General features: G+C 40.4%; 1 protein-coding gene across 1 annotated transcript in view; it reads left to right on the top strand.

Annotated features, from left to right (window-relative positions):
• AMPD1 (adenosine monophosphate deaminase 1) overlaps window positions 1–22,324 on the top strand; it is a gene marked incomplete at both ends in the record, with an annotated part of 29,147 nt that extends 6,823 nt beyond the window's left edge. Inside the window, 15 exons of the mRNA XM_082612167.1 lie at window positions 5,769–5,907; window positions 6,721–6,901; window positions 8,220–8,385; window positions 11,403–11,568; window positions 14,327–14,546; window positions 15,008–15,137; window positions 16,171–16,365; window positions 16,953–17,084; window positions 17,845–18,008; window positions 19,382–19,508; window positions 19,692–19,855; window positions 20,547–20,667; window positions 21,330–21,503; window positions 21,694–21,804; window positions 22,166–22,324. Coding sequence (XP_082468293.1) covers window positions 5,769–5,907; window positions 6,721–6,901; window positions 8,220–8,385; window positions 11,403–11,568; window positions 14,327–14,546; window positions 15,008–15,137; window positions 16,171–16,365; window positions 16,953–17,084; window positions 17,845–18,008; window positions 19,382–19,508; window positions 19,692–19,855; window positions 20,547–20,667; window positions 21,330–21,503; window positions 21,694–21,804; window positions 22,166–22,324 — 2,349 coding nt within the window. The remainder of the gene's footprint in view (window positions 1–5,768; window positions 5,908–6,720; window positions 6,902–8,219; window positions 8,386–11,402; window positions 11,569–14,326; window positions 14,547–15,007; window positions 15,138–16,170; window positions 16,366–16,952; window positions 17,085–17,844; window positions 18,009–19,381; window positions 19,509–19,691; window positions 19,856–20,546; window positions 20,668–21,329; window positions 21,504–21,693; window positions 21,805–22,165) is intronic.
• Window positions 22,325–23,335: the final 1,011 nt, after the last annotated feature.

The raw sequence follows: 23,335 nt of genomic DNA, 5'->3' as shown, positions 1-23,335 counted from the left end.
TCAAGTCACCAGCTGAATTAACCCCTAACAAGAGAGTCAGCCTGTCCTTTGAATCTTTAAAGCCAGGCATTGACTTCTCCTGTCTAGCTATGAAACTCCTAGATGGCACCTTCTTCCAGTGTAAGGATGCTTCTTCTACATTGAAAATCCATTGTTTAGTGGAGCCACCTTCATTCATTACTTACGTACATCGTCTGGATAACTTGCTGCAACTTCTTCATCAGCACTTGCTGCTTCACCTTGCACCTTTACATTATGGAGATGGCTTCTTTCCTTAACCCTCATGAACCAGCCTCTGCTAGCTTCAAACTTTTCTTCTGCAGCTTCCTCATCAATCTCATCCTCTGTGGAATTGAAGAGAGTTAGGGCCTTGCTCTGGATTAGGCTTTGGCTTAAGGGAATGTTGTGGCTGGTTTGATCTTCTCTCCAAACTACTGAAACTTTCTCCACTGCATCAATGAAACTGATTTTCTTTCTTATCAATCATTCGTGTGTTCACTGGAGAAGCACCTTTAATTTCCTTCAAGAACTTTTCCTTTGTATTCACAGCTTGGCTGTTTGGTGCAAGAGGCCTGGCTTTTGGCCTGTCTTGTCTTTCAATATGCCTTCCTCACTATGCTTAATCATTTCTAGTTTTTGACTTAAAGTGAAAGACATGAGACTCTTCCTTTCACTCAGACACTTTGAGGCCATTGTAGGATTATTCAATGGCCTAATTTCAATATAACTTGTGTCTCAGAGAATAGGGTGGCCCAAGGAGAAGCAGGGAGACAGGAACCAGTCAGTGGAGCAGTCAGAACACTTATACAACATTTATCGATTAAGTTCACTGTTTTATATGGGCATGGGTTCATGGTGCCCCAAAACAATTATAATGGTAACATCAAAGATCACAGATCACAAATCACCATAACAAATATAATAATAATGAAAAAGTTTGAAATATTGTGAGAATTACCAAAATGTGACAGAGACACAGTGTAAGCAAATGCTGTTGGAAAAATGGTGACAGTAGACTTGCTCCTTGCAGAGTTGCCACGAACCTTCAATTTGTAAAAAACACAATATCTGCAAAGTGTGTTAAAGTTAAGCACAATAAAATTGAGGACTTCCTGTATTTTGCTGTAACCAGGACTCTGTGTTATTGTGGAAGGAGCATGAGATTTTGGTCCAGAGAGACTTGGCTTTGCATTAACAATCAGAATGACTTTGGGCAAGGCACGTCACTCCCCAGAGCCCCAGTTTTCTAATTTGGGAAGCAAGGGTAAGGTACTCCTTGCCTTATAGCATTGTAAGCAGGATCAAATAGATAATATTTGGAAAGTGCTCTGTGTACTATAAAATGTTATGCATGAGAAATATATTCTTTTTGTAACAATATATAGAGTAAGGGTCCCTGAGCACTCTAGATGGCAGTTGTGCTTCCACAAGATTTGAAGTAAATTTATGACTTAATTCATTAAATAAATTCTGTCAGGTGAATTTCTGCCAAGTCAGGAATATTTCTTAAGGTGTGTGTGTGTGTGTGTGTGTGTGTGTGTGTGTGTGTGTGTGTGTTGAGAGTTTGATGAATGTACCAGCATATTCCCCGACCACAGAAAGCTGTTCTCAGGACTGAAATCCTGAGGACCTTGACTTTCCAGAAGCCTGGACGATTTCATTGTGTTTCACTAGGGTGGAAAATAGTCATCAGTGGTCCAGTCATACAAGAAAACTACACGTGAAGAGAATCCAATCCATAGGAAGATTTAGAGCGTATTGAAATGCAATTTCTGGCCTACCACAGATATCTTGTCTAAAATCCCAGGGTAAACACTGAAGGCTTCACCTGTTTTTCACAGTCAATGCCTAAAGCTATAAATAGGTCTAAAGCTCATCTGTCTACTTTTAGCAGAGAAGGGTCAAATTACAGGGGCAAAGCAAAATAATAAAATGAATGTCAGCGTGTTTTATAGTGTCAGTCAGTCATCCCCACAGTCTCCTGTCTCTTCCTTTCTACTGTGCTATCCTAGAATCAAGGATCCCAGCACAATGCCTCTGTTGAAACTTCCAGGTAGGTGTGCAAAAGTGTTTGGAGAGTTCACTTCTTTTAATATGCAATCAATCCTTTAACTATCATGTCAGCTCGGGAATCCTTTATTTAAGGTTCATAGTATTTTTAACTAATACATTTCAGGAAAAGACAAGACAAGGTTTTCAAGGGGATTTTGGTTTTTAGTTTTAGGAGGGAGGTAATCTTCTAAAACTGTATCATGTAGTAGCATCCTTGATGATCCCAGTAGAAAACTGTGTAAGATATTTATTATCTACTCTGCTAGTCTAAACAAAACCTGTGCTGCCACACTTGGGAGAAGGGTCCTATACAATGTCTTTAGCTATACCATTAGCTGAAAATCATGAGAATAATGGCGATATTAATTTTAATCTGTGTATTCTGATGGTTCACAATCCAGGTTTGTACACAGAGTAATTTTCAAAATAATAATTTTATAAGTCTTTTTCATTATAAAAGTAATACACTTCATGTGAAATAAAAAGAGAAATTTCACTGAAAAATAAGAGTAATAAACACTCATTTAGAGAAACTGAGAAATTTAGAAAAGTAGTTATAAAAAAAAACCTCACAATCCTCATCATCCAAAGATAACTTTTAACATGTTAGTGTTTTTCTTTCAAACTATTTTCTTTGAAAATTTAAAGAATTTTTTTTAAAAACCACAGTTGAGATTATATTATACATGTGACTTTGTATCCTGCCCCTTTTTTTGGCTTCACATTATAACTTAATCAGTTACCGTGGCACTCCAAACTCTTCCTAAACATCATTTTAAATGGCTGTATAATATTCCAATTTTCTTAACCAATCCCTTAAGTTCTTTATGATTTTTTTAAGTATAAATGTGCTCTGACAATAATATTTGTACCTAAAGCTTTTTCCATGTTTAAGGATTATTTCAGTAGAATAGATTCTCAGAAATGGCTGTTTGGTAGGTGTTAATTGTTTACCAAATAATCTGTTTTCATTTACCTGCAATCCGCATTGTATGAGAGTTTCCATCCCTCTTGATCAGGTTTTTAAATATCATATTTTACAAAGAGTACCTTTTTAAAATTATAAACATAAATTTAAAGAGACAAATTAGAAAGGAAAAGAAAACGAAGAGCTATATAATAACTATATTCCCAGGGTTTTCTATTGGCAGCAAATTGTAGAAAAATGGAAGAATGAGCTTTAATAACACATCCCACCACACCCCTTTCTTATATAAACCTACCTATTTCTATTCCAAAGCATTGATTAGTAGCCACAATGATTTTTGAAAGTTGTTCATATATTTTATCTTGTTCTATTTTATTTCATACAGCTGAAGAAAAATGTGAGTATTTTGGGCTATTTTTTCCTGCCATTTGCCAAAGTATCAATTTCTAAATGATACTATTCTTTAATTCAGAAGCATGTGTATTTTTCAGCAGTGTTTATTAATGATACCATTAAAAGCCAACAAAGATTTATAATGACCATAGATCTCCCATAGCATAGCAAATGAACTCATGAATTTTCCTGCCTCCAAAGAAAAAAAAATCCCTTTTTTAAAGAGAACCTCAGAGGACATTCATTTGATATTCTGAAATAAAATAATCTTCTCCTTTAGACATTAGTTAAGGGGACCTACTGAGTCCTGCTGTAGTAAACCCTCCTCCAATGCAAAAAATTCCATGGTGAAATTTTGTGACCAGATAAAGTGAAACCCATTTTTGATAAAATTGTAAATTTTTATGTATGTTCCCCTCCATCTCAAATCAGACTTGTCCTTTGACGGACTGATAGTACTCATGGTGCCTCTGAGTTCCTCTATGAGATTCCATGTGGCAGATGAAAGATCTACAACCTGTCTTTCCTACACATTAATAAAGCACTGCTGAGAAATAAGCATGTTTTTCTGGGTCTGTTGGGTGAAGAAGCAAGCATGATATTTCTATTCTCAAGAGTCTTGCACTTCCCATGTTAATAATAATAATCCCCAACTTCTGGATAGTACTGTGTAGTTTTAAAGTATTTCTTGTTCAATCTTTACAACAATTCTCTGAAGTTGACATTATTATTATTAATATTCCTCTTTTATATGATGAACACTGAGGCTTCTTGTGATTATATGGTTTTCCCAAGGCCACCCAGCTGTCACAGACACTTTTTCTCACTCCTAGTCCAGTGTTCTTTCTGCTTCACCACTCTCCTTCTTGTTTCTATTCTCTTATCTATTCTCTGTCTAAATGTGGATGTCCTAACCTCAAGACATTGCCACTCAGATGCTCCATTATCTCAAACATGCTCAAAAAAGAACTCAGCAATTATCTATACAAACCTCAGGGAGTCATCTGTACTTCACTCCATGAATTAGGTTGTCACCAAATCTTATCTACTCACCTTTTGAAATGTCAGTTTCACTCTTTCCTCTCCCTAATCACCACCACTCCCTGAAGTATTTTTGAAAGGCAAAGCTCTTGAATTAGGAATCAAATTTCAGCTGTGGTTACATGAAGCCAAAACAACTGGTTGATTCAGTGGAAGGAAATATCAACCATATAATTTTTGGTGATAATGTAAGCTACTTCTTGAGAGTAGAGTTTCTACTTTTCAACTGTCTATAGTGACTTAGGGAGATACAACCTAGTAAAAACAATGTTTAAAAACATGAAACAAATAGATATGTGCAGTCCCACATAATGGATGCTTGTTTTGGAAGAGCCAGATCTCAAGCAAGTAGGATTTGGTTCCTGGGACTCCATTTCCATACTTTCCTTCCTGAGACCTCCAACAGCATTGCCACAGACCCGTCATGACAAGCCAGTTGCATAGTCATCTTCATTCTCCTCCTCATCATCATCAGAGCCGACTGGCCTATTTCCATTTGCTCCCCATGGTACATGAAGCCTCTTTTAATTTCTGCTTGTCATTCATCCTTTAGGTGCATGTGCTTGCCTGTGATGCTCAGGGAGGAATGATATTATTTCTGGGGAACAGTTGGCTGTGGGGTGGGGAGGCATTCTCAGGTCATCAAATGTATCTACTTAGTGTTTTATTTGTTCCTTCATGGATCTTGGTGCTTGCCAAAAAACTAAGGATAGCATCCAAAGATGCTTGTCAGTTTCAGGAAGTGCTTGAGCTCAATGAGACAAATAGATGCATGAAGTTCAGCCAACATATTGGGCTTCTCTGTTACTCTGCTGTGACAAGCCAAGTTTGAAAACTGGCTGACATGACTGTTAGCGTTGGTGAAGTTATGAGTCAATTACTCTCATTTCCAATGTATGCTTCAGCCTATACTAAGCCATACCATTTATCATTTCCTTAATAACCCAAACCTAACCCCAAATACCAAATATCAGTCTGAGCAATGCTACCAAATTATGTCATTCAGTTTAATCTGGTGTTTTATTTTCCTTTAAAAAATTGCTCTAAAAAAGCATTTTCACATATATTATCTCACTTGATGTCACAACAGCCTTGTGAGTGAGGTTGGTAGGTATTAGTATTCCCACTTTATACATAAGGAAACTGAAACAGGAGAAGGTGAAGGAGTTGGTAAGTACAGAACAGTACTTGAATACAGTACACTTACCTAAATTGTAATTGAAAATGTGTCATTTTGGAGACTTGTATAGACATTGAAGGGGCAAGAGTGGGGGGATCTATCTTTCTGCATGCAGTTTGCTTTGTCATCACATGAAGAATGTTTCTGTCTTCTGCTGTTGCTCCAAATATCCAGCTGTTTGCCATTCTCATTATTTGCTACCTGCTCTTTTCTGGAAATACCAAGAGACCTTTAGAAGTATTGGAGGTTATAACTACTCAGATGGAAACAGCTGGGTGTCTGGAAAACACAATAGAACTTAACAGAAAAGCAGGTACTTGATGGCCATCACCACCCTATATGATAAAACTGGTTGTCTTGTATCCTAAGGATCTTGGGGTTGTTCATTGCCAGGCTAAAGGTCATCCTTCCACCCATTTTAAGAATGGGAAAATTAAGGCAAGTAAAAGTAAAATGGGCTGTCCAAAGGTCACTCATTATGGAAGGCCACATATCCACAAGAAATGGGACTCCCAACACTAGGCAGTAAATATTAGAGATTCCCCTCCCCCCCACACCAGCACATCACCAAGTCATCAGGATTTGAAAAAAATGAGGTTGTGATGTGTGACAGAAACACAATATCTGTCTTATAAGGAAGAAAGGCCCTAAAGTACACATTTATTTTTCAGAACTATTTAGATCACTTATTCTGTTCAGGAAGAAGAACGCCAAGGACCAACAACCCTATCCACATCTTTAAAACCGTCAGAAAAATTCCACCAACCTGATAGGAAGGACTATGCTGCATGGTTACTATGAAATCAAACTTAGCCCCGCCAGAAACAGGTGATCTTGGGTTAAGTGCTAGTCCTGCAAGAGCCCAATACCATCTTTAGGACCATCCTAAAGTGTGCTGTAAGAATCTGACCCGTGATTCTGAGAATGGATGTCCAAGCTACCCACACAGAAACCCACTAAAGAGAGAATAGGCATGAAGCTCCATCATGTTTCCGGCACACTGGGCGGAGAGCAGGGGAGCCATGTACCCAGGGAAGTCCTTAGCACTGTGCCTTATGTGTAGCAGAAACTCTTGGATGACTCCTGAGAAAGTGCTTGAACACTAACACGTGAAAACCCCTTTTAGCTCTTGATGATGCAACGCGGAGCTTTGCTGAAAAAGTGTTTGCCTCTGAAGTCAAAGATGAGGGAGGCCGTCATGAGATCTCCCCTTTTGATGTGGATGAGGTCTGTCCAATTTTGCACCGTGAGACGCGCGAACACCTATTCCAGCTGGAGGCTCTGTCCACCTCCACAGCAGGCAGGAGGTAAGTGGTGTAAGTAGAATGTTTTGTACGTTGGGACACAAGGAAGGGGCAATGTCAGGGCAGATGGTTCACTCTGAATGGTGACTCAACGTGGAGGAAAAACTCTGTCAGAGTTAAACCCACACCCCCCCAAACACACACACTGAATACACTAGGGTGAAGCGACGAGGACCAAAAAAGAAGAAAACAGTGGCCTTCCTACCTTCATCCAATCTGTCTTTAGTTGAAGCATTCCTGTTCACCCAAGCAAGAGGACATGATCTACCATGTGATTGTTCCAAACCAAAGTGGACTGATGGCTGCTGTGCGCACACTCAATTTCCACACTATGTAGAAACTGGAACTCAAGAGCCTCATCTTTGGACTCTGTCCTTAGTCAACCTTAGTGTTGTGTTACCTGATAGGAATCCTGCCCTCCAGCCAGTCTGACCTCCTCCAGGCCTCAGGGATACAGCCCTCCGTTTCTGCCCTCAGGCACCGCCCATCCTATGCCTGTGATGCGTAACTACTGCCTTCCCTGAACAGATCCCTCTCCACAAAGTCTGTTTATTTTCCCTTCTTTGAACTACTCTAGTACTCACTACCTGTCACTATGTGCCACAGTTTAGTCCTCAAACCTGTTATTGACCACTTACTTGGACCCCCCTCCTCAAAACACTCCCCCCCCCGCAACCAGCTTCATGGGGAGAAGGTCATTCTGCAGTCCTTCCCTTGGTTTTATTTCTTTAAGGAAATAACAACAATCTACCTTCTTTGGCATCCCCCATAGGACCTAACATAGGGCATGGGTCAAAGTAGAAACTGAATAAATACATGTTGATTTGAGGAAGTAATGTTGATTAAGCAACTTACAAGTTCCAGGTAGTGTGCTAAGCATTTTATAAACATTAAATCTCACAGAAATCCTGAATGGTAGACATTATTACACCACTTTTTTAGAGAGAGAGACAGAAGCTCACAGAATTTAAGGGACATGCACCAAATGACACAGGTACTAACTGACATAGCCTGTGCTTACTGCAGCACCCAGACCTCCTGTTCTGCTGGGAGTGGGCCTCCTGTGCAGGACAGTGTCATGCTGAGAGTCTTCTAGTACATTCCCTAAGGCCCACTGTTCCAAGGTATACGAGGACGAAGGGAACACTGTAACATGATACCCCTTTCCATAAGGTTGAATCCTGTTTCTGACACCCAGCCCACATTTAATTTTCGCTGTTTTTCCTCAAAATGAAATTGTATAGTGGAACATCAACTTATCACAATGAAACTCGCAATGAAGATAAAGTTAACTCTTTTTATTTTTCAATTTCAAACCGAGAAAAAAGCGTTTCTTCGGAAAGAAGACCATTAGTTTGTCCGTTCCACAAAGTGAAACATCTTCCACCAAATTGTCCCCCATTGATGAATACATTTCTTCGTCTCCCACCTACCAGACCGTGCCTGATTTTCAGAGAGTGCAGATCACAGGCGATTATTCCTCTGGGGTGAGTTTCTTCTTGCCCCTCACATGTAGCTGTTAGAAAGATACTCAGCTTGATTGTTTCAGCTTCTTTCCTTCCTCCCCTTGCTTTTGAGTCATAGCTCACCTGTCCTTTGCTATACTTCATTATCACATTTCAATACCAATATGCTATGACTTTTAAAAAAATTTTATTGAAGTATGATTCATATACAATGTTGTGTTAACTTCTACTGTACAGCAAAGTGATTCAGTTTTACATATATATATATATTCTTTTTTATATTCTTTTCCATTATGGTTTATCACAGGATACTGAATATAGTTCCCTGTGCTATACAGTAGGACCTTGTTGTTTACGATATGCTATGACATATTTCTGTTTTGCTTTTATCATCTCACATAATTTCTCCTCCTTTATCTCATTTGCTTGCACATGCGAATACGCAGTAGAATGTGATGTGTGTGTTACAGAATACAGCGGACAGATTTTGGCAAAAGAACCAAAGAGAGTAGCAGCTGAACTAGTCTCACTGAGGGCATCATAAAGCAGGAAAGGGAGCCTCAGGGAGGCCCGGGGGGCAGGGTGGGGAGGGGCTCTTGGGGAAAGATGGACCCAGAGCAGACCTAGAATGGAGAGAAGCGCTGCAGGTAGCATTAACCAGTCAAAGAAAACAGATCAGGAGAAAGGGAGAGAAAAGAGGAAAGAAGAGTGGAGGGACCAGAGGAAAGAAGACGCGAGAGGACTTTGCTGACAGTGCAGTGATTAAGAATCCGCCTGCCAATGCAGGGGACATGGGTTCGATCCCTGGTCCGGGAAGATCCCACATGCCGTGGAGCAACTAAGCCCGTGCGCCACAACTACTGAGCCTGCGCTCTACAGCCTGCAAGCCACAACTACTGAGCCCACGTGCCACAACAACTGAAGCTCACCTGCCTAGAGCCTGTGCTCTGCAACAAAGAGAAGCTACTGCAATGAGAAACCTGTGCACCGCAATGAAGAGTAGCCCCTGCTTGCCACAACTAGAGAAAGCCCGCGTGCAGCAATGAAGACCCAACGCAGCTAAAAATAAATAAATTTATTTTTTTAAGAAAGAAGAAGAAGATGATGAGAGAGGTCAGAACATTCTAATGCAGCTATTGTTTTTCTACCAACTGTCCTGTCCAATTTCATCACAGATGCTTACACAGTAGATTATTGCTTGGAACAGATTCTGGTATGCCACAGGGATAGTAAACTCAGGTTGCAAACAACTTGACCTGCTTGTCCTATCCAGAACAGTTGGTCAATAAATAAAACTCTGCCACATGGACTTGCAAAATCAGCATCATATTGGTGAAATTGCTGTTTAGCCATTGGTCTATGCTCCAAATATAGTTTTAATGACCAGTCCTAAACCCTCTTCTCAAGTAACTGACCCACTTAGGGTCAGTCCCAAGATATTTTAAAATGACAGAGCAATGAAATGGACACTATTCTTGTTTATTCGTTTTCTGCATGATAACACGTGTGCTCTATAAATGGCAGGGATTTTAGATGCTAAATAACTGAAATGAAATGTTTAATAGCAACGTGGAAAACAAAGTTTGGAGAAGGCCAGAGTTCAAAAAAACCACAAATATTAAGAGACAAACTTGATCCCTATGTGCTTGGTGGAAATGAAAACAGGAATAAAAAGAAAGAAGATGAGAGGAAGGACAAGGCTCACAGAAGTCAGGGATTAGCTTCTCCTCCTATAAAAGCTGGAGGGCACCTGAAATCTCGGCCTGGAGTCTTTTTTTTTTCTCTTTCTTTCTTTCTTTTTACTTTTTTCTTTTTTAAACATCTTTATTGGAGTATAATTGCTCTGAAGAACCAAGTATGTGGCTACACCTGTTGGCTGAAGGTGGCTGAGCTGCTGAGCTACACTCCACCTAGTTGTAGCCTGTACCTGAATCAGTCTTTGCCTTTATAACTGAACAGAGAGGTAAAGGGGGAATTAGGGCGAAGTTCCCAAGGCCATTCATCCCAGAAAAACAACAAATTCATTGTAATCAGTCCTTATTGAGCACATACTCTGTGCCAGGCACTCTGTGCTAAGTGCTGAGGACAAGAAGGTGGATAGGTCCAGCTCTTGTCCTCAAGGAGCTTTTAGATGTGTGGCCCATTAGGTAGCAAAGGAACAAGCATGCTATTGGAAGCAGACCCCCAGACCTAGCACCTGTGCCAGACTCTCTTGGCCAAGGTCAGCAAGTCATTAAAAAGAGTTCAACTGTTTAGGATTAATATCTGGACTTCAAACCATTGGGAACAAGCTTACATTGGTCCCAGAAAGTCTCTGCATTCTGATGATGAGCATGCAATGATTTAGAGTTATAACTGTTTGGGCATGTCAAGCCCAGCCAGGAGTTGGGGATGGGGCCAGGGAAATAGACCAGTTTTAGGAAATTTCCAGCAGTTCTAAGAAAATTTTACTCTAGAATCTCTGTTTTTAGTCCCAGATAAAATTCTGTTCAAAACCGTCCCAAAGAATGACTTCTCACAGGATGATGTTCTGATCCGTCTCTAGCTACAGAAGGCAGTGCATGGGTGACAGGATTTGAGGGAAGTGTGACACCTTATTCCTCCCCCAATTTTTCCCACACTGACCAGCAGGTGATCTGAGTTCTCAAATTACACCAACATTGTTTTTCAGTTGAGATATTGTCTTCAGAAGCCCACACTTAAAATGTTCTTTTGTTACCTGGAGAAAGTATTGTCCATGTTAGAATGGGTTCTTTTAATCATGTTTGTTAGATAATCACTGCTATCTAGCAAAAACCAAAAACAAATACGGGACTGTAAGGAAAGACTCATAGGACAGACACGTTTTGGCAGAAATGGAAGAGCGATTAAAACTTCAGGGCCTGCTCCTTGAGGGAGACCCAGGGCCCAAGTTGAGTGAGAAGCAGGAGCGGCTCAGCAGGGGCTGTTTGACACCCAGGAGAGCTGGGAGGTGCCAATGACAAGCTTTACCCGCTTCTCCAGTTTTCACGGGAGCTACTCTGAAATTTTCTTGGTAGGTTACGGTTGAAGATTTCGAAATGGTTTGCAAAGGTCTTTATCGGGCATTGTGTATACGGGAGAAGAATATGCAGAAGTCGTTTCAGAGGTTTCCAAAAACCGCTTCCCGGTACTTGAGGAACATTGAGGGTGAGGCTTGGGTAGCAAATGAGAGCTTCTATCCAGGTAAGTAATTTTCTTATATAATGTCTGGAATATAGCTTTAGGTTTAACTACTAACTGTTAAATGTGCCCCATGATTATAAGTAACCCAGTTTTAAGATATCATAGTCATCTTTGGCTCCATTCTCTCTCCCCCCCAAGTGCCCAGTCACTTGATTCAGTCTGTACAATATCTCTCAGAACCTCCTCTCTTCACCATTCCTCAAGCCCTAAATTAGGTGCATATTTCTCTTTGTCCAGATCATTGCAATAGCTTCCTAACTACTCTGTTAAATTCTAATCTCACTTCCTTTCAGTTCATCCTCACTTTGGTACCAGTAATTATAAAACAGATCTGAGCACATCCTTCTCCTGACAAAAACCTTTAACTAGTCCCCCTACAAACTTAAGTCCAGTCTTGAGGCTGACATTCAAGGCCTACTACCATCTAACTATGTTTTTTTTTGTGGGTTTTTTTTTTTTTTTTTTTTTTTTGCGGTACGCAGGCCTCTCACTGTTGTGCCCTCTCCCGTTGCGGAGCACAGGCTCCGGACGCGCAGGCTCAGTGGCCATTGCTCATGGGCCCAGCCGCTCCGCGGCTTGGGATCTTCCCGGACCGGGGCACGAACCTGCGTCCCCTGCATTGGCAGGCGGACTCTCAACAACTGCGCCACCAGGGAAGCCCCTAACTGTGTTTTATTTACCTGTTATTTATTTATTTTTGGACTTGCACACTCAATCTATTTATAAACTTACCTCCTTTACTCCACCTTTGAACTCTTTGTCCTGGTTGGAAGCATATCCTGTTGTCCATTTAGATCAGCACATTCCTGCCCCTGTACCGTTGCCATGCCATTCCCTGTGCTGCATTGCCCTTCCTTTCACTTTTTTACTATATGTCCAAATGTCCAGATCCAGTCTCATCCTTCAAGGTGCAGCCCAACCATTATCATTTCCTTCCTTCCTCGGACCTCTGGATAAAAGTAAACTACAGGTTTTGACTTTCCATAGCACTTTATTTACATATCTCATTTTTACTTTCTTTCTTATATAGTACATATTTTAAAACAATCAGATTTTAATAATTTCTATTGTATAACTGTATCATAATTTATTTAACCAATTCCTATATTTAGGCGTTTAGATTTCTGACTTTTAAAAGTTTATTTCCAACAAGGTTACAATAAACATCTTTATTAAGACATCTTTGTACAATTGCTCTATATCTTTAGGGTTAGACTTCTAGAATTGAAATTGAGGGGAGACAGCTATTTAAGGTTTTTGAACTATCAAATTGTTATATTGTTAAAGATTTCCAGTTCTAGAGCTTCTTCTCTTTAATTCTTTTTAATATTAAAATCATATTAAACATGTTCCAGTTTGGTAACTCATAACATTGGTTTGTTCATCTTCTATAGTATTGACATTTAGGATGTCTTGCCTTCGTTTCTCCTAAATTATACTTTATTTCTCTAGTATATTTAAGAGTAGGGACTCGAAAGTTTATATTTGACATAGCAATGTACTGTCTCACTTCTTTCGTGTTCCTTATCTCAGTTTTGGATAGAAAATGTGCCAACTTTTTCTTTTTCTTTTCTTTTGGTCATCAGAATTTATAGAGCAGGTTCTTTTTTTTTTAATATATAAATGTTTTTTAGTAAATTTATTTATTTATTTTTGGCTGCGTTGGGTCTTCGCTGCCGCACGTGGGCTTTCTCTAGTTGTGGTGAGCGGAGGCTCCTCTTCGTTGCGGTGCGCGGGCTTCTCACTGTGGTGGCTTCGCTTTGTTGCAGAGCACGGGCTCTAGGCACACGGGCTTCAGTAGTTGTGGTACTCGGGCTCAGTAGTTGTGGCTCGCAGGCTCAGCAGTTGCGGCGCACGGGCTTAGTTGCTCCACGGCATGTGGGATCCTCCTGGACCAGGGCTCGAACCCGTGTCCCCTGCGTTGGCAGGCAGATTATTAACCACTGCGCACCAGGGAAACCCGATACAGCAGGTTCTTATTAGTTATCCATTTAATACATATTAGTGTATATATGTCAATCCCAATCTCCCAATTCATCACACCACGCCCCTAAAACCGAAAACTGCTCCAAAAAATTAAGTCTATTAAAAAATAACCACTCTAGGGCTTCCCTGGTGGCGCAGTGGTTGAGAGTCCGCCTGCCGATGCAGGGGACACGGGTTCGTGTTCCGGTCTGGGAGGATCCCACATGCCATGGAACGGCTGCGCCAGTGAGCCATGGCCGCTGAGCCTGCGCGTCCGGAGCCTGTGCTCCGCAACGGGAGAGGCCACAACAGTGAGAGGCCCGCGTACCGCAAAAAAAAAAAAAAAAAAAAAAACACTCTAAATTAAGACTGATAGAGAAGCTTGGTTTAAATAAGGAAAAGGCCCAAACTCTACGTTTTAACAGTAGTTTTACTTTTATTTCTACACAGTCATCTCAAATGTTAATAAAATGCTCTTAACAAGAAGACTTTAACAACTTTAATAAATAACGAAAATGGTTTGTAAGTAGTATTGCAATTATATAAACAGCAATTCTGAAGAACTTGAAAATCATTCTTACACTAGATAAAATGTTATAGTTATTTTATACTACTAATTTAGCCACCTTTGGGAAATAATGTAAAAATAAACTTTAGCTTAGCTCTGAATAATTACAACTTATGACATACAGAATTCCATACAAATGAGATCTTACAGTATTTAACTTTGGTTATTTTTATGTGGTCATTCATCCTACGTGCTGATATACTATTGTGTGTTTTATTGAAAAAGTCTCTACCCCTCCTATGAAGAAGAGAGAAGACCCCTTCCGAACAGATAACCTCCCGGAAAACCTCGGTTATCACCTCAAAATGAAGGACGGTGTGGTTTACATCTATCCTAATGAAGAAGCAGCCAGCAAAGAGGAGCCTAAGCCACTTCCTTACCCAAATCTGGACACCTTCTTAGATGATATGAATTTTTTACTTGCTTTAATTGCCCGAGGACCCGTGTAAGTGTTAAGACCTAAACTACTGCTACTATTACTACTACTGACAGTAAGGCTATGTATTAATTAATTGCTTATAAGGTCCAAACACTATGTTAAAACCTTCATGTGCATTGTTTCTTTTTCTTCTCACAATCGTTCTATGAGGTGGGTATTTTTATAACTCCCGATTTACACGCTGAGACTTTGACGAGTTAAGTGATTTGTCCAAAGTCACACAGGTGGCTGAGACAGGCTTTGAGCCCCAGTCCTCCCTCATTATTATTTATGTACTATTTTGATGAAAAGATTAAGTCCTTGGAGCCCAATACTTTTCAAGTTAGATTAATGAGGAGTAAGCCAGTTCCATTTGGAAACAAACATAATCGTTTTCTACAGGTTATAAGGGTCCTGATAGTTTTGAAATTGTGACTGTTTTCCTTAAATGTCTGGAATTTTTTACAATCATGATTTAATTTTCACAGTAAGACCTATACCCACCGGCGCCTGAAGTTCCTCTCCTCCAAGTTCCAGGTCCATCAGATGCTCAACGAGATGGATGAGTTGAAGGAGCTGAAGAGCAACCCCCACCGGGATTTTTACAACTGCAGGAAGGTAAACATATTTGGTGCTCAGGGGTCATTCCTGGACAAAAACACTAATCCACTTATTTCTTGAACAGGACAAGAAAGATACTGTTTTTCTGATTCATGTAAGATTTCTGCAGGTTCGGTAGAACTTCATGAAAGCAGATAGATGATGTCTAAAAGATTAAAATGCCTTTTCTACTGTTTTCCACATAGAAAGGTTTATCACATATTGCCATAAAAATTATAGTTATCATCAACAACAAAAATAATAAAAACGAATAGAACCTCAAAAACCGCTATTCTAGGATTTGAAAGGTCTTCATTCTAGTCCTCTTTCTTCTACTTCCTGACTGTAAGACATTGGGGGGGAAGTGATTAAATATTTCTGAGTTTCAGTTTCCTCATTTGTAAAACTGGGAAATATATCTGCTCAGTCTAGTTCACAAGAGGATTGTGAATAACAAATGGAAAACTAATCAACTAGAAACACTTCCAAGATGTGTCCTGACCACTTAAATGATTGCAAGGAAGTGGGAGTAGGAAATATATGAGCAGAGCTTTGGGACCAAACCCTGGCTCAGCCACCTGTATAACCCTGTGCAAATTACTTAATCTATCAAAACTTCTGCTTATAAAACTGTACTCATAAAAATACCTAACTCATAAGTGCCATCGCTGTGCCATGGCTTCATCATTTCAACCTTTCTCCCTTTGGGGCTGAAAGCTGTAGCAGCTGCTTCACTTCCAGCTGTGTCTCATGGGTGGAGAATTGTCCCCAAGACTTTTGTGTGGATCAAATATAGGAAGTAAATTTGATGCACAGATATCCAAGAGAAGCAGGCAATATTATTATAATCCAGCCTAATCTTTCACATCCTCACCCTTTCACAGGGGCACAAAAAGGTGCTATGGGTTCATTTTTTGCTCGGCCACCTCCACCAGCTGCCAGGTCACACCCCTATCATATACTCTTTTCTCCCATCACGGTGGGATTGGCAGGCACCACAGAGAAGCATAACTCAAGCTGATTGTTGGTTTTTCTTTGAATACACACACAGGTGGATACCCATATCCATGCAGCCGCTTGCATGAACCAGAAACATCTACTGCGCTTTATTCAGAAATCTTACCAAGTTGATGCTGACAGAGTGGTCTGTAGCACCAAGGAGAAAAATCTGACCCTCAAGGAAATTTTTGCTAAATTAAAAATGCATCCCTACGATCTGACTGTTGATTCTCTGGATGTTCATGCTGTAGGTTGAAAAGATAATGTCAGTTTCATCTAATACTCAGAAGCCCACATGCCTTTCTCCTACAAACTCTCCTTTCTCAGAGCCCACTAAACTACATGGGCTTACCATGCTGACTGAAAGAACCCATGGACAGTTTTGAGGTTCTCTCATTGTCAGCTGTATTGGATTCCATTCTTGGAGCCCAAGCCCTTCTCCTGTTTTGTTTTGTTTTGTTTTTTAAATAAATTTATTTTATTTATTTTATTTTTGGCTGTGTTGGGTCTTCGTTGCTGTGCACGGGCTTCCTCTAGTTGTGGTGAGCTAGGGCTACTCTTCATTGCGGTGCACATGCTTCTCATTGTGGTGGCTTCTCTTGTTGTGGAGACGGGCTCTAGGCACGGGCTTTAGTAGTTGCAGCACGCAGGCTCAGTAGTTGTGGCTCGTGGCCTCTAGAGCACAGGCTCAGTAGTTGTGGCACACTGGCTTAGTTGCTCCACCCCAAACCCTTCTCCTGTTACCAGACCCCTGTTCCTTGTGGCCATTCCCTAACTCTCCGTGTTCAGGCAGCTCTGATAAAGATACACTTATGCTCCTGTTTCCTGATGCAGGGACGTCAGACTTTCCAGCGTTTTGATAAGTTCAATGACAAATACAATCCTGTAGGAGCAAGTGAGCTACGGGACATCTACCTGAAGACAGACAATTACATTAATGGGGAATATTTTGCCACTATCATCAAGGTGAGGAGAAATCAACCAGATCTATGGTACCTGGCCTGGTTCTTGAGGAGGGGGAAGAAGAGAGGGAGGGAAGGAAGGAGAAAAGAGGGAAGGAAGGAAGGAGGGAAGAAGAAAGGGAGGGAGGGAAGAAGGAGAGAGGGAAAAAAGGAAAGAGAAAAGAGGGAAGGAAGGAAGGAAAGAAGGGAGGGAGGGAGGAAGGGTGCTATCCCTGGGGTCAGGCAATACACAAATGAATGTGATAATTTCTTCTGAAACATTCACTGTAATGATTTTCAAAGACCTTGATTCCTAGGACAGAGACCCTAAGGGTGTGGATTTGGGATTAAGGACCCGGCTCTTCCAGGCTTTTGGAGTTGTAAGTTCAGGAAGAATTAGGATCAGAATCCATCCTGACCTTCATGACACCTGAACATTAGGAGGCGGGAATGACAGGTGCAGTTGGGAGATGTGTGTTTTGGGAGATAGGGGGCATATGAAAAGCTGAATTTCTTTTGCAGCAGTGCCTTGGGATTTCATCATCTTTAGTCTGACTCTTTTTCTCTCTAGACTCTATTACATCCTATCAGTCTCTTAGCCCGACTAGCTCCCCCCTCACCTCTCAGGCTCCTTACATCTTAAGCTTGATAGTTTTCCTCCGACTTCCTTTCATATTTCCTCTGTTCTTCTTAGTACCCATCTCCTCTCCCTAGACCTCACAGGTTTAGACCCCTGAGGGACCCATGGGAATTCCTGGCTTTGGACTCCTCTCTTGGCTTTGCAGGAGGTAGGTGCAGACCTGGTGGACGCCAAGTACCAGCACACTGAGCCCCGCCTGTCTATCTATGGCCGCAGTCCTGATGAGTGGAGCAAACTCTCCACCTGGTTCGTCCGAAACCGCATCTACTGCCCCAACATGACATGGATGATCCAGGTCCCCAGGATCTAGTATGTACCCACCCACTGGAAACCCTAAAGTCTGCCTTCAAGATCCCACCTGCCTCACCTCCTCCACACCAACAAGGAATGTGCAGCACATCTGGACAGAAATAAGCTTCGTTAAACAGCACTCAGTACTGGGGCCCGGGTGCCTGGCTTTGTCCCCTCTGGGTTTAGCACTCTTGATGACAGACAGGAGTTAGGACGGTCATTTCAGTTCAGTTTTCTAACCAGGTTTTTTGGTTTTGTTTTTTAAAACAGGGGATTTTATGCAGATCACAAAATAACTTATTGAGAATGATTAAGACTTAGGATAAGAACTATATACATTTTACTATACATTTTCTTTCTCTTGGTCTTCCTCTCTGTGTCCAGTTCACTCTTTCCCATGCACATCTGTACTGGGGTGTACCTTTCTTGTATCAGAACCTCTACCACTGTCTGCCGATTGTCTCATCTACAAGTGCTCAAGTTCTCCATAATTAATGAGTATTTATTAATGGTATTATCACCTGCTAATTACTCATTGCCCTCAGGGATGTTCATATCATTGATCTTTTATCTAAGTTAAGTGTTTATATATTGTCTGGCCACCTACCTCCATGCTGTGTGTGTGCCCTGTGACAACACAAGAGTTTTATTCTGTCTCTTTAGCCAAAAAAAAAAAGTAGCTTTTTGACTGGAGTAAAACATCCTGTCTAATATCATTAAGGAAGAGATATTAAGGCATTAGAGTGTGGTGGTTAGAAGCATGGGCCCTGGCTCTGGACTGGCTATGCTTGAATCCTGGCTCTACCACTTACTAGCTGTGTGACCTTGGCAAGTTGCATGACCTCTCTGTGCCTTAGTTTCATCATCTTTAAAATGGGGTCATAATGGTACCTAATTTATTGTGTTTTATGAGGATTAAATTAGCTAATACTTCTGGCCACTTAAAAGAGTGGATGGCATATATTGAGTGCTATATAAGAATTTGTTAGATTGCCCCCTGGCCACAGCATATCAGAGGTGTTCTTGATAACTGTTTCATGCCCACGATGCCACACACGTAAAAATCACTGAACCTTTCATGACAGAGTTCCCATACTCTTCATTTTCTATCTGGACTTAGCTGTGAACGTTTAGTTTTCTTACCACAGAGGATTTCTAGAAGATATAGGGGCATGTGGTCCAGCAGGAAATTTATACCTCCTATGCCAAACCCAAACTGAATCCTTCTTTATGGGTAACCAAGAAGAGTGTACCAGAGTGGACCTAGGATGGAGACACTAGGTCTTCTCCTGAACATGGTGTTTAGTCCTTTGCTTGCCTTTGGTCCTTTGCTTTGAACTATCAGTCCAAAAAAGCTTTTCCTCCTAAATTCTCTTCATTCCTGCCTCTAGTGATGTGTTCCGATCTAAGAATTTCCTTCCGCACTTCGGAAAGATGCTGGAGAATATTTTCATGCCAGTGTTTGAGGCCACCATCAATCCCCAGGCTCACCCAGACCTCAGTGTCTTCCTCAAGCATGTAAGCATGGTCCTGAAGGCCTTCCTACGACTGCACATGAACCAGCCCGCCTACCTAGCCATGATTAATTCTTGATGCTTATCTCTGACATTTGGTCCTTGCCTTTGGAACCTGAAAGTTTGTCTGAGGGCTGGGACCCTGCATTCAGACTGAACCCATTACGTGGCTCACTCTTCCTGACAGATTACTGGCTTCGACAGTGTGGATGATGAGTCCAAACACAGTGGCCACATGTTCTCCTCCAAGAGCCCTAAGCCCCAGGAGTGGACCATGGAAAAGAATCCATCTTACACTTACTATGCCTACTATATGTACGCAAACATCACGGTGCTCAACGGCCTGAGAAAGTAAGTAGATGAGAACTGGAGCTAGAAGGAGAATCTATTTAACACACCCCTTTCCTCATACATTGGCACCCTAGGTGGTTGAGGACCTATACTGCTGGGATGCTGCCAGCTGGCCCAGAGCAGAAATTTCTTTCCCTTGTCTTTTTCTTCGGTTTCTTTATTTATTTAGGGGCAGGAATGGACAGTTTGGAGCCTTCAGTAACTTTCACAGTTCCTTTTCTTTGGAAGTTTAGGAATTTACACTAATCACTGTGCAATTTATTATAAAATTCCATACATTTTACCCTTCTTGATATATCTGGGTAAGGAATAAATAGAGGACTATCATAATGGGGTTTTCTGGAAATGTTTCCCCGCTAAAGTGTGAGTAGGAGAAACAACGACATGGTGATATTGGTAAACTTTGGGTGGAAACTGAAGATGTTTCTGTTCAGGTAATCAAAACTTTCCTCCATACCCTCATATCCTATGTTGTCTCTTTTTTCAAAAAGCCTGTGTTTGGGAAGAATTAAGTTTATGATTTGGAATTGTCAGTTTTGCTGAATACATTGGATACCCCACTCCCTTTCACTCCCTTTCAGAGTGTTCTGGTGTTTCCTACCAGATTTTCTTATAAATCACTCTATGCCCAGAATTGTTGCCAGGTCCCAGTCAGTCACCTGTGATTGCTATAGTAGCTCCGTTTCCCTAGGGAACGAGGCATGAATACGTTTCTGTTCCGACCTCATTGTGGGGAAGCTGGAGCTCTCACCCATCTCATGACAGCATTCATGACAGCAGATAATATCTCTCATGGCCTGAATTTAAAAAAGGTGAGTTGGAAGCTCTCTTCTCAATATTAACTTTTATATTGGAGCTAGAGGAGCAGCATTTTTCCCTTATCATTCTGTCACAAGTCATTATCAACACTGGAATCAAATTAAAGTAGAGCAAAAAAAGATTTTTGAGATTATTTAGTGCATCTCATTTGACAGAGGCCCGGAGAAGTAAAGGAACTTGCTCAAGATTACCTAGATAGTTGGTGGCAGGGAGGAGTTAATGCAGATCGCCTGACTTGCATTTTAGAACTCTGACAAGGGATAAATCAGAGGCAGCTTGGCTTACCTGAAACTGGTTTTCACCAGATTTCATGTTATAGCATGTTTTAAAATGCCTCTGGTGTGAGTCAGAACTTTCTTGTAGAGAAAAAAAATGTTTCAAGGTGAAGTCTTTTGCCTAAGATGGGCCATCTAACTTAGACAATTAAAACACAAACAATTGGGTTTGACTCAATGCTTCTGAAAATTGATCCCAAATAAATTTCTTCTAAATAGTATTTACATTTAAAAACTATTATTGTTCTTTACAAGGGGATTTAAAGAATAGGTGATAATTTTGTTGAAAGGTAAAACTTGAGGTAACCAGGAGGTTTTAACTTTTCTAGTTTGTATCCCTTTTTCAACATTAAAAATTTTTTTTCACTCTTCCTTTACAGAGTCCTGTGTTACAGTATTTGTTTTTCTTAGCCCAGATTCCCATCGCTATGTCGCCATTAAGTAACAACAGCTTATTTCTAGAATATGCCAAAAATCCTTTTTTAGATTTCCTCCAGAAAGGGCTAATGATCTCACTGTCTACAGACGACCCGATGCAATTCCACTTCACCAAGGTACACATATGGAATTTTGGGCAATACAAGTATATTTTTGCTGAAATGTTGTTTACCACCCAGAATTTTAAAGTCGAATCAAGATATTTCATTATTCTTTTTGTGCAGGGTTATTTCTTTTAATGCATTCCTTTTTCTTCCTTTCTTCTTCTTTTTTTTTTTTTGTCCTCATTTAAATAAATAACCCAAGGAGCCCCTAATGGAAGAATATGCCATTGCTGCACAAGTCTTCAAGCTGAGTACCTGTGATATGTGTGAAGTGGCAAGAAACAGTGTTCTGCAATGTGGAATTTCTCATGAGGTAGACCTGCCCTTGACTGGCTGTCCTTCTGAGTTTAGAATTTGGTAACTTGAATATTGAAAAATTAGTTGGGGAAACATGTTGAAAAATTATTTCACAAATCATGTGCAATTACTATGGACAGGGACTAGAAAAAATTATTCTGTCTCTCTGGCCATGCTTTTTGGGCAAGAGAAATAAAATATAATTAATTTCTCAGCAGACCGTGCACATTGAGGTACTGGATGAGTGCTTTAAATGGTTTATTGTTTTCCTTTTGCCCATAGCTAACATAAGGAAGGAATCTTTGTGGAGGATGTAATTATTGTCTATATCAGGGTAAAAAGAGACAACAATCATTCTGTTTCCTTTTCTCTTATAGGAGAAAGCAAAGTTTCTGGGCGACAATTACCTTGAAGAAGGCCCTACTGGAAATGATATCCGAAAGACAAATGTGGCCCAAATCCGCATGGCCTATCGCTACGAAACCTGGTGTTATGAACTTAATTTAATTGCTGAAGGCATTAAATCAGGAGAATAAAGCAAATAAACCAAATAATAATATGGGTGAGATTTTCATTGTAGAGTGTGAATAACAATAGTTACCAGTTATTGAATCCCTACTAAAGCCAAAGATTGTATTGGATATTGTTCCATTGACATTATTTCATTTAATGTTTTGCACAACTTTATAGGTATTATTACCTCCATTTTGGGGAAGATGAGTAAACTGAGGTTGGTGAAGTTAATAACCTGCACAATTGTACAACACAGGGAATATAGCCAACTTTTTATAATAACTGTAAATGGAATATAACCTTTAAAAATTATGAATCACAATGCTGTACACCTGTAACATATAGTAGTGTACATCAACTATACCTTAATTAAAAAAAGAAATGACCTTTGATTAAAAACAATAAGCTGCACAAGGATGCACCTATTGAGAAGTAGCAATGGGGACCTGGGTTTTTCTGACTCTTGAGTGTCCATGACTTCCAGGTAAAACAGTTATTAAGGCAGGGCAAAAATACAAGCAAATGATGGGACTTCCCTTGTGGTCCAGTGGTTAAGACTCTGCACTCCCAATGCAGGAGGCCCGGGTGCAACCCCTGGTCAAGGAACTAGATCCTGCATGTCGCAACTAAAATATTCTGTTTGCCGCAACTAAGACCCGGTGCAGCCAAATAAATAAATAAATATTTTTTTAAAAAAGCAAATGATTTGATATAGGGAGAATGTAGGCTTTTGGTTTATAGAATGAAACTTGCTATAGGCACTTAGATTTCTGAAAAGTCCTTTTGCCAGGATACATCTGAAGGGTGGCTTTCTTAGACAAAAACAGAACAGGTGTACCCCAAGATAGAAAATCTGTAATTATGAGTTATTATACTTATGGAGAATTTATCTTATGAAAGGATTCTTAGTTTTAAGGATATAATTGACAATAAAGTTATAGTCAGCTGTAGTGCCACGTTTGAAATGATTTCACTTACCAAAATAAGATACACGTGTAACTTTTTAGAAACATTCCTGTTACTCAAGGTCAGGT

The sequence above is a fragment of the Mesoplodon mirus genome, assembly GCF_964341445.2.
Source record: "Mesoplodon mirus genome assembly, chromosome: 3".
In the NCBI taxonomy this organism is placed as follows: Eukaryota; Metazoa; Chordata; class Mammalia; order Artiodactyla; family Ziphiidae; genus Mesoplodon; species Mesoplodon mirus.
This window is presented reverse-complemented; position numbering and strand designations above follow the sequence as displayed.